The sequence below is a fragment of the Hyperolius riggenbachi genome, chromosome 11, assembly GCF_040937935.1.
Source record: "Hyperolius riggenbachi isolate aHypRig1 chromosome 11, aHypRig1.pri, whole genome shotgun sequence".
Taxonomy (NCBI): domain Eukaryota; kingdom Metazoa; phylum Chordata; class Amphibia; order Anura; family Hyperoliidae; genus Hyperolius; species Hyperolius riggenbachi.
Genome location: NC_090656.1, coordinates 121,764,694 through 121,782,211, shown reverse-complemented (window position 1 = coordinate 121,782,211; position 17,518 = coordinate 121,764,694). Strand labels below are relative to the sequence as shown.

Here is a 17,518-nt window from a genome sequence, read left to right as displayed (position 1 = left end):
TTTGGCTTTTAAAATTAATGCCTCGGCGTATCCTTTCTGTTCAAATCTGTCCTGCAATACTTCTGCTTCTACATCAAAGTCAGTAATCTTAGAGCAGTTCCTCCTCAACCTTAGGAACTGGCCTCCTGGAATGTTCATAAGCCATTTCAGATGGTGGCAGCTATCCACATTAATGTAGCTATTAGTGTCCACCGGCTTCAAATAAGTTTTAGTTAATATTTGGCCTTCTTCTCTATAAATTGTCAGGTCCAGAAAATTGACCGTCTGCTGACTACAGTCCCCTGTAAACTTAAGATTGTAATCTTTGGCGTTGCCGTTGATCCAGCCAATAAAGGTGTCTAAACTGGATTTACTCCCTTGCCAAATGAAAAAAGCGTCATCTATAAATCTCCTCCAGAGCACCAGGGAGGGCCCGGGGCCCCTGGGGCCAAATAGATGAAACCGCTCCCAGTGTGACATATATAGATTTGCGAAAAAGAGGGAGCGAACCGGGTCCCCATCGCCATCCCGGTGCTCTGGAGGAAATACTGACCCTCATATATGAAATAGTTATGCTTTAATATAAAGCGTATGCACTCCAATATAAAATGGACCTGATCTTCCTCCAAACTTTGGGATTCTTGCATGAAGAATTGGGCTGCTTCAATTCCCTTTTCGTGTGGGATCACAGTGTACAGTGAGTTCACATCCATAGTGCAGAGCCAATACTCATCTTTCCATGTGTACTGGTTGAGCATCCTCAAAAAATGTCCTGTATCCTTAATATAACTTGGGGTGCTCTTAACTAATTCCTGCAGGTATATATCAACATATTGAGATAGGTTTGAAGTCATGGAACCAATCCCCGATATGATGGGTCTCCCCGGTGGATCAGATAATCTTTTGTGTATTTTGGGGAGATGGTAATACACGGGGATCCTGGGGTTATCCCCATATAGATACGCAAACTCATCTTCATTAATGATCCCTACATGTTTTGCTTCTTCCAATAGGGCTTTCAATCTTTTCAGAAATTGATATGTAGGATCCATCATTAATGGTTGGTCGGTGTCCACATTGTGTAATTGTCGTGTCGCTTCTTGATGGTACTGTTCTTTGCTCTGTAAGACTACACCCCCCCTTATCAGCTGGCCTGATCACAATGGTAGTGTCATTTTGTAGTCTCTTCATTGCCTGCCTTTCTAATGAAGATAAATTGTCCACAAAGACTAGGTTTTCATTTTTTTGATATCTTCCAATACTAATGTCTCAAATGAGTTCATGGCCTTACTAGCTCTTGAACTGGGTTGAATTTAGATTTACACTTCAATCCTGAATGTTTATAGATATCTTCCATTGAATGATTTACTAGTAGTCGTTCATCACTTTTCTTCAAGAAATGCTTCTTTAAACAAAGTTTCCTCATAAATTTCTTAATGCCAATAAAGGCCTCAAATGTATTTAATTTGTTTCCTGGTGCAAACTTGATACCTTTTGCGAGTACTTCATGCTCTATTGTAGTGAGTGACCTGGGGCTAAGATTAAATACCCCTCCCTCCCCTATCGATCTAGTGACATCTAGTGGTCTTTCTATCTTTTGCTGTTTCTTGGATAGCCCCCTTCCCCTCCTCCCTCTTGTCTTATATTTAGCTTTTTTTCTTTGATGTAATGCTCCATTCGCTGTTGGTGTAATTTGTCGGGAGGGTTTTTCTTCAGTTGCTGCTGTTTTGTGATGCTTCTTGTTTCCCTCTGAAAATTTGGCATTCCGAAGGTTAATGCAGTTCGGTAGTCTAAAAAATGTACATGAAATTTTGGGTTAGTTCCTAAGGCGCTATATCTGTTGGATGTGGGAATGTTTGTGTGTAACTGAGCGTCTTCTGTACCCCTTTGTTCTTTGACTATTGTATTGGTGCCTGGTCGTGTAGTATGCCTGAACTGCACATCTGTGCTGCTTTGGCTAGTTGGATGACTCACAGGGGGATTCATGGATATCTCCTTGGATGTAGTGTGAGGGGAGTTGTATTGTGCTATATTTGCACTACTTCATGGGATTTCTTTTGGTATGATTCCCTCCATAGAGGACAAGGACATGGCTCTATTAGGGGACCTTGGGGGGATGGCTCTATTAGGGGGATGGGGTCTGATGTCGGTTTAATGGCCGTCTGTATGGATATGGGGACTGGAAGGATTTGCGTGGATTCCTGACTTGTAGTGTCTATCCTATCTGGTTTCTTGATGTGATAACTGTTAATATTCTCAGTAGGGGCTTCAATAGCTAGAGGAGAGTGGTCGGAGATCTCTGACTCTCTAAGTGTTGGGTTTGGTTTTCTATCTGTTGTAGCCGGTGAACTTTGACCTAAAATACCCAATGTTAGGTCTTCAATAGAGGACACATCCTCAAGTCCAAATAATAAATCTCATATAGGAGAGAACAGAGGCGCCAAAAGGATAAAAGGGGTTTTAAAGGAGCTTAAAAGCCAAAAATTTGGTAATTAGAGGAGGCAGTGGTGGACTTACCTCCTCCAAGCAGACACAACACGACTGTACATTCAGTCTATTTATTAACGAACTCCAGATAAAACAAAGCAACGCGTTTCACGGGTCAGTGCCCGCTTCCTCAGGCAATAGAAAAAGGAGTTACAGCTGCAAATGACAGAGATCAGAGGGTATATTGTTTCTGCTATGATACATCCTACATTTAAAGCTTCGATCAATAAGTGACAAACATGTGCAACATAATATGGCATATTGGCAGTAAAGGTACAGTATCTTGTATTATAGAATTGTTGGTGGGTTGTGTTGGTGGGGGGGGGGGGAATGGGAAGGAAGGAGAACCACACAGGGGTGGGGGATGGGGGAAACCTGGGGGACAGGGGGAAGGGAGGGGGAGAGGCCAAGGGAAAGTTGTGTATCAGGAGGAGGGAGTGGGGGGGGGGGGAAGGTAGGGGTTTATCAATTATAGCCATGGGACGTGCAAGTTACAGAGCAAGTAGCAAAAGAGGTGACTGTAGATCAAAGGTAGTAAAAGAGTGTGAATGGCAGCAAAACAAACGAAACAGTGGCAGCAGAACATACCCCAGTATTGGGTTAAAAATTACAGATGGCAGCAGTAAAGACAAAATGTAAGTGGGTGAACCCACCAGGACTTACCATCTAGCAAAACAAATAATAAATCTCCATTGGGGTCTGGTCTCTTTACTAGTTGGTTTTCTTCCCCATATATACCATCTCTCTCAAACTTCCTTATTTTTCGTTTAATAATCTCATCTTCCATTATGGTTAATCTACCTTGTATATTAGTTTCTAAATTCTTATAGAATTCATTGTTTTGAAATGGTTCCAACTTGTTATACAATTGTCTGATGTCCTCACCACTTTTCATGACATCTATCTTTTAATTTAAAGGGCACTGTCCCAGATTAAATTAATTCATCATCCATAAATTCATTCATCATCCAATAAAGGATAAAAACGTATCTAGCGTAGTCTGTGACTTGTACATTGCATTGGAAAACTATTAAGGAAGTGGGATCCCTTTTACAGCACCTGCAGCTTATCACTATAGGCGCAACACTATTTGATTTCATTGAAATGGTTAAACTATGTCCCTGGTACAATGTATGGGTATAATATATCATTTGGAAGTAAATGTGTATTTTTTCTATGTCGTGTTTTTTGTTTCGCATTGTACCCTAACAATAATTACTAGCACTTATTTGCAAAAGCAAGAAGTTTTAAATCAAGATGATACCATTTATTGGCTAACTACAAATGAATAAGAATAAACAAGCTTTCGGCCTTGCAGCCTTCGTCAGGTTTACATTCTGTAAAACCTGTAAAACAGAATGTAAACCTGACGAAGGCTGCAAGGCCGAAAGCTTGTTTATTCTTATTCATTTGTAGTTAGCCAATAAATGGTATCATCCTGATTTAAAACTTCTTGCTTTTACTAATGGCTAACACGGTACAATACCCTACTGCTACTACTTATTTGCAAAAATAACAGTAATATACACTCATGGCATACATATTAAAAAAAGCTGAGTCCCTAAGGTAACAATTTATGTATTCTGTTTTCAATTGTGTTACTTCGTTTTATTTCTACAAGCTATTATTTTGGTACTGAATATATGTATATAAAAAAGTTATTGCTTTTGGCTAAGTTTGACACTAAAACTAATTTTATAAGACATAGGTCTCAACCCCCCCCCCAAAAAAAAAACCTAAAATATATTCTACAACTTGTCACGGTTAAAAGGATACTCTATATATGTCATCTGATAACTATCTGGGCATCTAGATGACAAATTATCCATGTGGCTTTGGACAGGCCAATTTTTTCCACAAAGTATTTTAGCACCATACTTTGCTGGCATAGCCCCAGAAGAGTCTGGACAGCAGAAAAAAAACCATAATTGTAACCATTATGGAAAGCTAGCAACCAGGCCTATTCAAAAGTGGGTGTTTTGTAAGCAAGCGATTTGTGTAATTTTGACGAAACTTTCCCAGGTTTGATCATAACTTTAAAATTACCTTTTTTTTATGGATTAAGTTTGTCACTACCTATTTTATATGTGACGGGTTCAAGCTATAAAACACCTTAAAATGTATTCTACAACTCATTGGGCTTGATTCACAAAGCCGTGCTAACTCTTTAGCACGGGTATGCTAAACAGTTATCACGTGAAGTGCCGTTCGCTGACTTTTGTGCACACAAAGTGCTGCGTTTCGTGCGATCGCGGACTTTTGCACGCGCAATTTGCGGCATCGCACTTCATGTGATAACTGTTTAGCACACGCGTGCTAAACAGTTAGCACGGCTTTGTGAATCAAGCCCATTATGACTAAAATGAGGTCATATATAGGTAATTTAATAGTAAATTGGATGCACAGCAATCCATTATTTTCAAGGTGCACTTTTGGCTTTTTTTTTTGCAGTTCTTTTAGATAGAGACTTGTTCATGTTAGGCATAGGTGGTGGGTGGTTAGGGTTAGCAGTAATTGAGTGGTGGTTAGGGTAAGGCATAGTTAGCAGAGAGTTCAGTTGAGAGTTAGGGTACAGTGGGTGATAGCAGAATGTCTGTTAAATTACCGATATTCTACTATAGTGGATAATAGAATATTAGTAAAATTCCCGATATTGTATTACCATTATTTCATGCCCATTACCATAATGTTTGTGCCAATTTTTCCTCATGGTGTGATTATAGATGCACCCTGTTTATGCTTAACACTAGCTTTCCTCTATGTATACCTTACCCCAGCCACCCTACACAGACTGTTAACACTAATCCTCCACAATCTTTACCTAACGCTAATGGGTGCTGCCTAGGCACCCATGTCAAACACTGCTAATAGTAAATTTGGGCACCAGAGTGGGCCGAAAAAATAACGGGCACCAAGACCACCCATTATAGAAACTGCAGCTATAAATAGCAGGTGTCATGGCCCCCGATATTTTTATAATTTAGCAGCTATATTTAGAGCAGTAGTGTCTATAGTTGGTGGTGTCGTCGGCTGCTATTTTATTGGGTGATTTTGGCATGCAAATTTACTTTTATAGCCAATATTAGCAGTGTTTTACATGGGTGCCTATTGTTTTCCTGTGGATAATTTCTTGTATCCTTTGCTTGCTCATGCACATACGTAGTCCATCATAGACTTCTGGCACCTGCTATCAGTCTATGGGAATCATATGGATGTTGCGATTTCATTCAGGGGGTAATCAGTTTTTTTTACATGCATCACATGTGATTCACAGCTGAAAAATGAATGACCGTGCAGAAATATGGGCAATTTTGTATTGCTCGAAATTGCATTTGCATTTCAACTAAGCCTTACTTTTTACCTAACACTGTTACTTGTTTTTATGAATGAGAACTGTTACTGGCTGTAACAGGCATCATTCAAGTATATGATAGATCGGGGTATAGTGGATGACCAGAGATCATGACCCAATCCATCTTCACTACTGTGGTAACAACGGCGTGACAGATCATTTAACCACTTCAGGACCACAGTGCTAAACCCCCCTAAAGACCAGGCTATTTTTTTTGTTTAATTGGCCACTTCAGCTTTAAGGCCCGCACAACACGGCACACTAGTGATTTTCCCCCCCACCAACAGAGCTCTCTGTTGGTGGGGTCTGATCCCCCCCCCCCCCTGTGTTTATTTTTTTTTTTATAAACATTTGTTTCTTTATTTAATTTTTTTTTTTACTATTTATGCTTCATTTTTTTGTGTAAACCCCTCCCTCCCCCCAGCCAGCCAATCCTGGCGATCGGCTGTCACAGGCTTTCTAATGTCCCAGGGGGACAGCCGTGTCACACGGCTGTCCCCAGTACAGCGCTGCTGCAGATCGCAGCGCTGTACTAAGCTAATAGACGGCAGCCTGCACGCAATCTCCTACAAACTGCAATCCCAGGACTTGACGCCAATTGGTCCTGGGGCTGCCACCGCGGTCTTAAGGTAGTTAAACAATAGCGGGAAAATTATTATAGTGGGCAATGGGGATCTGAGCAAATGGTCACTCGATGATCCATCATTATGGTCCCAATTGGCGCATGGTGCTAAACATTGCTCCACTAATTTTTGTTAAACAATGTCACACAATATCATTAATATGATCATTTGCCAAAAAAAAGTTGCTGCAAAAAAAGTCGCTGCAAAAAAAACACATTTTAGCAAGGAACCTTTAGGCACACTGATTGGTTCCTGGACCCCATGATCCCTTCTGACAATCATTGCTGCCTGGGGGGTAGGGGGAAGGCATTTGTGAACGCTTTATTTTTTTTATATTTTTTATTTTGCAATCTTTTCTACTTTTTTTTTAAATCAATGACCACTATTACTAGAAGTAATAATAATCATTGATGGACTGGAGGACAGTGATTGGCCAAAGGATCAGATGATCCCTTGGCCCAATCAGTGCAGACATAAGGGGTCAAGGGATCACATGATCACTTTGACCAATGCTGCTGCCTCCCTCCCCCTAGGTCACATACATGCATGATCGTCACTGCAGGAAGTAATGTACTACTTTCATTCTGTTACAGAGAATGATTGTTGGTACTTACTGCAACGGCAATCATTCTCACTAGCAGGCATGGATTGGCTCAGGACCCCCCTGATTTAGGGTCCAAAATAAGATAAGATGAAAAAAATCACCTCCTGGGAGAAAAAGTTGATTGGATCGAGCTCACTTTTCCTCATAGGTTCATGCAGAGATAGTCTACTGTAACTTAACATAAAACAAAAGTTTTCATTATGCATGTGACCATTTTTAAATTATGTTGCTTCACTTTTTGTGTTTTCTCTCACAGGTGGACCCTGAAAGATATTATGATGCATGTGTTAGAGATACTTGTGCTTGTGACACTGGTGGAGATTGTGCTTGTTACTGCACAGCTGTTGCAGCATATGCCCAAGCATGTAGTGAAGCCTGTGTGTGTATAGAATGGAGAACACCAACTGTCTGCCGTGAGTAGGGCCATAGGAAACTGTTGGCCCAAATGATCAATATTTATGCAATGCAAGTAAGACGAGGTCTAGTGTTGGTCATGAAAACATATATTTTTTGTTTAGAATAACAAAAAGTAGATTAACCTCCTTGCCGGTTATCCCGAGCTGAGCTCGGGGTAACCTGCGCAGGAGGATTGCTCAGGCCCCGCTGGTCCAATATTCAAATTTTTTTTATTGCACGCAGCTAGCACTTTGCTAGCTGCGTGCATAACTCGATCGCCGCCGCTACCCATCGCGCTGCGCCGCCCCCCTGACCCCTTGCGCAGCCTGGCCAATCAGTGCCAGGCAGTACTGAGGGGTGGATCGGGACTCCCTCGGACGTCCCGACATCCATGACGTTGGTGACGTCATCGCGATTGTCGCCATGGCGATGAGGGAAGCCAAGCAGGAAATCCCGTTCTGAACGGGATTTCCTGCTTGCGCAGATCGCCAGAGGCGATCGGAGTGGGTTGGGGGGATGCCGCTGCTCAGCGGCTATCATGTAGCTAGCGCTAGGCTAGCTACATGATTTAAAATAAAAAAGAATTTTAAAAAAGTGCCGCGCTGCCCCCTTGCCGCAATAATTGGAACGGCAAGGGGGTTAAAGCAATGCAAAGTTTTGTAACTTTGCAAGTAAACTATCTACAGTTGACCATTAAAGGCATTACCTTAAAGGAACCATCAGGCAAACCACAGGAAATCTGATTTACTTACCTGGGGCCTTCTCCAGCCCCTTTCAGCTGTCTGTCCCACGCTGACCGCTCCGTTCACAGCTGCCACTCATTGCAGAGGACAACCTTGAGGTTGTCCTTACTCTAGTAGTAGTAGTTCTGCGCCTGCGCAGTATGTTGCAGACAACGTGGGCTTGATTGACAGTGGCGCTGCACGCAGGTGCAGTAAGGACGACCTTGAGGTCGTCCTCTGCACCGTGCCGGGACCTCTGGCTGGCGGCTGTGAATGGAGCTGTCAGCATGGGACAGACAGCTGTAGGGGCTGGAGAAAGCCCCAGGTAAGTAAATCGGATTTCCTATGGTTCGCCTGATAATTCCTTTAAGCAACTTTTGTCATTTTGCCAAAAAAAAAATTGGTATCAGTGTAATATATGCAACCCCTTCCATTTGCTCTTCCTGTGGTATAGCAAAGTGTGTAGCAGGTATGATCTGTGACTTAAAGCATCAATGGCTAGCTGCTAGTCCTCTCAAAATAACCTATTTAAAAATCATTCCATTTTGAATTGGTTTCTTTTAAATCAATCTAGACCCCAATTCCAGGAAAGTAGGTTTTGCAATTATGATCTCTGTTAGCTTCTCACTGTTGACTTCTGCCAATGTCTGTGAAAATTGGCATAATTTCTTATTCAAGGGAAGATATCACATTTATATTAGAATTGCCTAAAGATGGCCACACACAGTTGTTGTTTTTTTTTTTATATATATACATATATATATTTCTTTTCAATTTGAGATTTAGAATTTGACCAATGCATCTCGTGTGTTAAATTCTGAAAATGTCTGGAAATTGCTTGGTTCTATAAATTAAGAAATTGATAATCTATCTGGCCAACTTTAAGGCTCATACACACATCAGACCATAGTCTTTTGAAAACGAAAGATCACAGACCAATTTTCCCCCTTCCATGTAGTATGAGAGCATTTCTACACAGTCTATACTATGGAGCTGAACTCCTCATCAGACAGAAATCTTTGCAAGATGCTGCACACAAAGATGCTGTGGACATTCAAAAGATCAGTATCTGCAAAAGATCTGTTCCTGCAAAATGCATTCATAGTCTATGATATCTGCAGATCATCATACACACCTTGTTTAACAGACATTGATCTGCAGATCAGATCCGGTATCGGTTGAAAAGGGCGCCTGAGCTGCCTGTATGAAAAGGGCGCCGCCATAGACATCAATGTTATTTCTGGAAATATGGGTTACAAGGTGTAGAAAAGGGCGCCCGAGTTTTGATATGGGCTACACCAGGCGCCTTTTTGTAGCCAAAGTTTATATGGTCTGCACCAGGCACCTTTTTTGTAGCCGAAGTTTATATGGTCTGCACCAGGCACCTTTTTTGCAGCCAAAGTTTTTATATGGGCTACACCAGACGCCTTTTTTGTAGCCGAAGTTTATATGGGCTACACCAGGCACCTTTTTTGCAGCCAAAGTTTTTATATGGGCTACACCAGACGCCTTTTTTGTAGCCGAAGTTTATATGGGCTACACCAGGCGCCTTTTTTGTAGCCGAAGTTTATATGGTCTGCACCAGGCACCTTTTTTGTAGCCGAAGTTTATATGGGCTACACCAGGCACCTTTTTTGTAGCCGAAGTTTATATGGTCTGCACCAGGCACCTTTTTTGTAGCCGAAGTTTATATGGGCTACACCAGGCACCTTTTTTGCAGCCGAAGTTTTTATATGGGCTACACCAGACGCCTTTTTTGTAGCCGAAGTTTATATGGGCTACACCAGGCGCCTTTTTTGTAACCGAAGTTTATATGGGCTACACCAGGCGCCTTTTTTGTAGTCGAAGTTTATTTAGGCTACTCCAGGTGCTTTTTTTGTAGCCGAAATTGGTATATATGGGCTCCACCAGGCGCCCTTTTTTACAGGCGCCCTTTTCATATAAACCTTCAGATCCACCAGGATGGATTTTTGGATCTGCAGATGATTGTCTGATCTGCAGATGAATGTCAATTAAACAAGGTGTGTATGATGATCTGCAGATCTCATAGACTATGAATGCAATTTGCAGGAACGGATCTTTGGCAGGAACAGATCTTTTGCAGATACTGATCTTTTGTATCCGTACAGCATCTGTGTGTGCAGCATCTTGCAAAGATTTTTTTTCTGATGGGGAGTTCAGCTCCATAGTAAAGACTGTGAAGGTATGGCTCTCATACTACATGGAAGGGATTAAAATTGGTCTGTGATCTTTCATTTTCAAAAGACTATGGTCTGATGTGTGTATGTGGCCTTAGGCTACACTCACAGTGGTGCATTGCAGTGCAGCATAACAACATGGCTTGCCTCACTGCAATGCACCACCTACACGACATTCACAGTGCAACGGGTGTATTGCAGTATGGTGGTGTGCAGCATCGTAACGCACTGTGTGCAGTGCATTACCGCAAAGCGCATGCCTTAACCACTTCAGCCTACAGTGTTGTTTCACCTTATGCATCCGAGCAACTTTCATCTCCCATTCATTTGCCAATAACTTTATCACTAATTATCACACTAAAGTGATCTATATCTTGTTTTTTCCGCCACCATTTAGGCTTTCTTTGGGTGATACATTTTGCTAAGAATCGTTTTATAGACAAAATATCCGCAACACCAGCAAATAATAGAACCAAGCGTGCTAGAGCTCAAAAAATATACATGTATAAATGGAGAGGGGGAAAGAAAGCCCTCATGACAAGCACCACTTGAAAAATTACAAAAAATATTTTATTTCACAATTTAGATAAAGATATTAGGAAACATTATGAGGTTCAACATGAATTAAAATCAATTAAAATACACGGCAAAGGACTGTTCCCTGAACAAACCAATCATCAATGCATATAATAATGTATACATCCAACATCTGAGCAATAAATCAAATGACACCTGATAGCAATTTAATATTAACTTGCCAGTATGATGGGCATCTGTCATAGAGCCCACCAATACTTGAACCCGGGTTCAGTAATAAAGTGAAATAAGGGGGGTATACCCCAAAGTGCAAATATACTAGTGCAAACAATATATATTGAATAAATACAGTGAAAATGACATTCCAAACAATAAACCTGTAAGAGCTGGAGCAGCCTATATAACTAGGTGCAAACAAAGAGGAATAAGAAGTAGCTGTGCAAAAGGAGAATATACTTATCCCCAGGTAAGTAGTAGTTGAGTCAGATGCTGGAGGCAGGGAAGAGTCGGTACCCCGACTCTTCCCTGCCTCCAGCATCTGACTCAACTACTACTTACCTGGGGATAAGTATATTCTCCTTTTGCACAGCTACTTCTTATTCCTCTTTGTTTGCACCTAGTTATATAGGCTGCTCCAGCTCTTACAGGTTTATTGTTTGGAATGTCATTTTCACTGTATTTATTCAATATATATTGTTTGCACTAGTATATTTGCACTTTGGGGTATACCCCCCTTATTTCACTTTATTACTGAACCCGGGTTTAAGTATTGGTGGGCTCTATGACAGATGCCCATCATACTGGCAAGTTAATATTAAATTGCTATCAGGTGTCATTTGATTTATTGCTCAGATGTTGGATGTATACATTATTATATGCATTGATGATTGGTTTGTTCAGGGAACAGTCCTTTGCCGTGTATTTTAATTGATTTTAATTCATGTTGAACCTCATAATGTTTCCTAATATCTTTATCTAAATTGTGAAATAAAATATTTTTTGTAATTTTTCAAGTGGTGCTTGTCATGAGGGCTTTCTTTCCCCCTCTCCATTTATACATAATAATCGTTTTATTGTAAATCCATTTTAACAGGAAGCTTAAGAAAGAAATGGAAAAAAATCATTATTTCTCAGTTTTTGGCCATTATAGTCTGAAATGAATAAATGCTACCGTAATTAAAACCATGGGGTTTTTTTTGCCCATTTGTCCCAGTTATTACACCGTTTAAGTTATGTCCCTATCACAATTCATGGGGCCAAAATTTTATTTGGAAATAAACACGCATTGTTTCAATTTGCGTCCATCACTATTTACAAGCTTATAATTTAAAAAAATTATAGTAATATACTCTCTTGACATGCATATTCATAAAGTTCAGACCCATAGGTAACTATTTGTTGTTGTTTTTTTTAATTTCAATTTTTTTTTTATAAATAATTTTATTTGGTTAATTTTTTTGTATGGGAGGTAAACAGTTAATTTTAAATGTAATATTATCTGTTTGTTGCATGTGGATGGCCATCTTGTTACTATTTGGTCATAAGATGGCCACAGTCAAAAAGTCCTGGGAGCGAAAGTTCTGGCTTTCTGGAAACATTAGAAGGACGGGATTTTTTTTTTTTGTGCAGAAAGACTGTGGCCTCTGATAAGAGACCATCTGTTTTTCTGGCGGGGACCTAGATCGATGAATGGGAACTATCGGAAGGCGGCGGGAGTGCGCACAATCGTGCGTCTGATGCGGTGGTAGCAGCACAGTCTATCAGCATGGATATATCCATCCAGGTAGACTTAAGTGGTTAACAGCATGCCTTTTAATGACTGTATGCATCACGGCGCAACGCGCGGCTAACACATGGTGCCACTTTCCTGATTCATTGTGTTTTTGCTGTCGCAAATAATGTAATGCAAAACCCGCTGTGAGCCCAGAATTAAGGTAAAAAGATTCTGGACTGGAGTATCTGTCTATAGGACCACAATAAGCCATACACTCCATGGGCGGGACTTATGGAATAGTGGCGAGGAAAAAAGCCATTACTTAGTATAAAAAATAAGAGGGCATATTTTAAGTTTGTCAAGAGATGTGGGTGACTCCACAAACGTATGTATGAAAGTTCTATGGTCAGATGAGACTAAGATTACATTTTTTAGCCACCAAGAAAAAATGCTTTGTCTGGCGCAAACCCAACTCATCCCATTACCCCAAGAACACCATCGCCACAGTAAAACATGGTGGTGGCTGCATCATACTGTGGGGATGTTTTTCAGCAGCAGGGACTCAGAAACTAGTCAGAGTCAAGGGAAAGATGGATGGTGCTAAACACGGGAATATTCTTGAGCAAAACCTTAAAGGGAACATGAACTGAGTAAAATTATTTAAAATAAACACATGCATACTTACGAACAATCAAATACATAATTACTTCACCGTCAGTTCCTCTCAGAATTTGTAAAGCAGTAACACAGAGGTGCCAAGTAGAGTAAAATCTATTAAAAACTGTTTAAAAGGGGAAGTCGGCGGACTTGCCTCCCTCATAGAAAGAAAGACCGGACAATGGGATGTTACTCACAGTATAAAGTAACTTTTTATTAAAAGCTCTAAAGTTGCAATGCATTTCACGAGTCACAATCCGGCTGTGGGCTCTCTGGGAGGAGTCATAAAACAAGAGTGGCTAATCATGGTCCCATCCCATTAAAAGTGTAGTCACATCAACACTTGCTCTGTAAGCGGGCACCTTTATTGAAAATACAGAGTGCATGAAGATGTGGTCTGCAGCTTCAGGGCCCTTTTCCACTACCAATCGCTAGCGTTCACGCTGAACGCTAGCGATTGCTGAATCGCAATTAGCGGTGATTCCCCGACGTTCGCGGCCGCGATTTTGCTATGCTATGCACTGCATAGCAAAATCGCAGCAAATATCGCTCCGCCGCGCGTTCGCGTTCCCGACAAAAACGAATCGCGGTAGTGGAAATGACCTACCGCGATTCCTATGTTAAAAAGCAAACCGTAGCGATTGTAAAATCGCTAGCGGTTTGCGTTTTTGCGATTCAGCCAGCGCAAACGCGCTGGTGGAAAAGGGCCCTCAAAGGTAGTTTCCCTTAAAACCTGTTTCCATAATATACAATTAAAACCTGTTTCCAGACTATCTACTGCTGCTACTACTACTACTCTACCTTCATACAAAAGTAATTTCACATGTGTAAACATGCAATTCACCCCCAGGTCACAGTACAGCAAGCACTGGAAGAAGCCATGTTGCATTGTTATGTTAAATCCAGAGCTGTACAGTAAGGAAAACATAACATTCTGCTGCTTTCTGTCAGTGTAGCTGTCACACAGAATCACATGGGACTTTATCTTTTCTGTTTGCTGAGCATTATCTTCTTCACTTCGAACAATTATCACAGTGAGAACTTAGTGCAGCATAGTTCTTGTAATCTCAAGCATATGATAAGGCTTCAGGGAAAAAGAAATACTAAACTACGTACTCAGCGCAAAATAAGATCTTGTAAAATGACCAATGAAAGACTGTTCTGAATAAATTTAAAAGCCGTTAAGCGGTGTGATGTGAATAACAGCAGAAGACTGCAACTAAAATGCCTAATGATTCGTAATCAAGAGGATTGTTAAATGATGCAAAATTTAAAGGGAAACATTGTTTAAAAATCATTTGTAGCTCTGTAAACAGTACTGACATTCAACAGTTAGGGTATCTGCTGAAGTGATCCGTCCTGGTGCTCATGTAAAATGCCCAAGCACCATAGTTTATTGTTCCCTTAAAGTGTACTTGAGATTAATTAAAATTAAAAATTCATACATATCTGAGGCTTCCTCCATCCCCCTTTGGCCTGATCACTCCCTCGCCTCTGTCTTCTGCCTCGTGGATCCTCCGCAATCCTCCTGGTAACTTCGGCCAGTTGGCACATGCACGGTGCGGCCGCACACTCCCACATTGCGCTTCAGCACTCCAGCAGTAATCCAAAGAGGGATCCGCACACAAACTTCAGGAACAAATTATGTTTATTGTTCCATATGCACACATGTAAGACATCAGCAGTCGTCTACACCGACGATCGTTTTGGGGCCAATGTGGTCCCCTTTGTCAAGGCATTAGCAGACTGACATATATATATGGAACAATAAACATACTTTGTTACTGAAGTCTGTGAGCGGATCCCTCTTTGGATTACTGGATTGACTGCTACAACAGGTATCCAGCACCAGCAAGCTCACTGATAGGTGTGCGGTTCTTTGAAATGAATCAGCACTCCAGCAGGCGCAGAATGCTCCCATCTATGGGAGCGAGGTGGGGCGCGTGGCTGGGCTGCACATGCGCAGTAAGCCCCGACTCCTGAAGTTACTGGAAGCCATAGAGGAAGAATGATGCAACAGAGGTGGATGGAGAGGGACAGATCAGGCTGAATGGGGCTGGAGGAAGCCCCAGGTATGCATTTTTTGTGCATTCAATTATTGCTTATTTTTACAAATAAAATGTTCCCCATGTGTACAAGGCTTTAGTCTTATTTATTATTTCAGGCACTTTTTTAAACATAACTTTTTTTTAGTACTGTCCCTGAAAATAAGACCTACCGCCATATTAAGCTCTAGTATGATTTTTCAGGAAATATAAGGCCTACTTCAAAAATAGGCCCTAGTCACAGTTCATGGAAACATCAATTTACTATATTTGCTCCCATATAAGGCACCATTGCCACTGCCATATAAGAAGCACCTAGGTTTAGAGCGCAAAAACCAAAATACACTAAACCTGGTGCGTCCCTGTTCCAGGAGCGTCTTGTACATATTATCCCCCAAATGGTGTCCTCTATGTCTCCCCATGTGTCCTCCTGTATCCCCACGTGTCATCCTGTGCCCCACATGTCTCCCCCATATGCCCTCCTGTATCCCCAATGTCCTCCTGTGTCCTCCTGTGTCTCTTATTTGTCGTCCTTTGCCCCCCCCTCATGTGCCCTTATTTGTCCCTATGTCTCCCCATGTGTTCTCCTGTATCCCCATGTGTACTCCTGTGTCCCTCCATGTGTCTTCTGTATCCTCGTCTCCCCCACGTGTCCTCCTTTATCTCCAATGTCCTCCTGCGTCCTCCTGTATCTCCTATGTCCGCTTCCGTCCCAGTGTGTTCCCGTTTTCCCCTGCGTGCCTCCGCTCCCTCCCCATGTGTGTAGCGGCAGCTCGCTTACCTAATCCGTCATGCCCGCTGGGATTGCACACATCCTTTTCCTCCACGTGGCTCCCTCTAGTGCTCGGCTTGTATAGATTGCATGTTCATAAGTTGGGGATCCCCTGTTTTTGCCGTATAAGATGCAGGGACTTTTTCTCCCCATTTTGGGGGAGAAAAAGTGCATCTTATACGGTGAAAAATATGGTAATTAGTGTCCAGGAAGCTATACTGAACATGTAAACATGTACAATCGGCAATAGAATGCAGCAGAACAGATAGACCCATCACCAAGGAAAGCAGACACCCCCAAAAGAATCACACTCAAAAGACCCCCACAACACCCAAATTAATAAGGGTTGGAAAGTGCCTGTATAAGTAGATTCTTGTACGTGGAAAAAGAAAATTATAAAAAAATTCTTGATTCAGGTTTGGAAAGTTAGTTTGATGTTCCAAAATATGATGACATTAAATTCTATTTCTATCTTTTGGAACAAGAATTAATATACGATATGCAATTATTTTTTTCACCTGAGTTTTCTCCTACAAAATCATTTTCATCTTCTCTTTAAACTAACTTTTCAGCATTTTAAACTTGAAAAAGTACCCAAAAGTTGGAGGAAAAGTACAGTCAAAATAATTTTGAGTGTTTCCTTGCTTGCTGGTGGCTTAAAAGGCATTTAATGACAAGCTGTGAAAATATCACTTAGGAGAAAACTCAGGAGAAAAAGTGAATTGCATATGGCCCCCTCTCTTCTTGGGGAAGCACAATAATTACACTAAATAACATTTAAATGACCTTAAAGAAAACCTGAACTAAAAATTAAAAGTAAAAATAACCATACACAGGTCATACTTACCTCCCTTGTAGTCTAATCCTCAACCCCTTTCTCCTCTCCTGCTTCCCATTAGTCCACTGTGATCAATGGAATTCTCCGTCCTCCATTTTGAAAATGGCCATTACCCCATAACAGCATTCTAATCAGCACACTGTTAGACTTTAACATTGCCCACTTGAGCAATAGGGAAACATGGACATTACCTGGCACATCAGATGTCCTCTCAGCTGTAACTGACAGCAACTGATCTATAACTGACAGCAACTGATATATTTCAGTTCTGACAAAATGTTGTCAGAACTGGAAGGGATCATTGTCAGAAGAAAATGGTGAGCTTCTGAGAGGAACTGATGGCAAGGTAACTATGTAATGTTCATTTGACGTTACCTCATGTGTTTATTTTAAATAATTTTACTCAGTTCAGGTTCCCTTTAAGCAGAGGTGCCTATACTTTTTCATCTTAGGGAGCTACTTAGCAAATGACCAAGTCATAACGATCTACCAGGCAGATTCTACCTACAGAAGCATGCTATGATTGAAGCACATGCACAGCAGCAGCAATTGAAGAGTACCTGGTTTACCACAAGCGCCAGTGAATCAGATGCA

The 17,518-nt window shown here is 41.2% G+C and overlaps 1 protein-coding gene across 1 annotated transcript in view; it reads left to right on the top strand.

Annotated features, from left to right (window-relative positions):
- Positions 1–17,518, top strand: part of LOC137537707 (mucin-5AC-like) — a 535,576-nt gene that overhangs the window by 302,566 nt on the left and 215,492 nt on the right. The window contains exon 25 of the mRNA XM_068259643.1: positions 7,302–7,458. Within this exon, the coding sequence (XP_068115744.1) occupies positions 7,302–7,458 (157 nt within the window). The remainder of the gene's footprint in view (positions 1–7,301; positions 7,459–17,518) is intronic.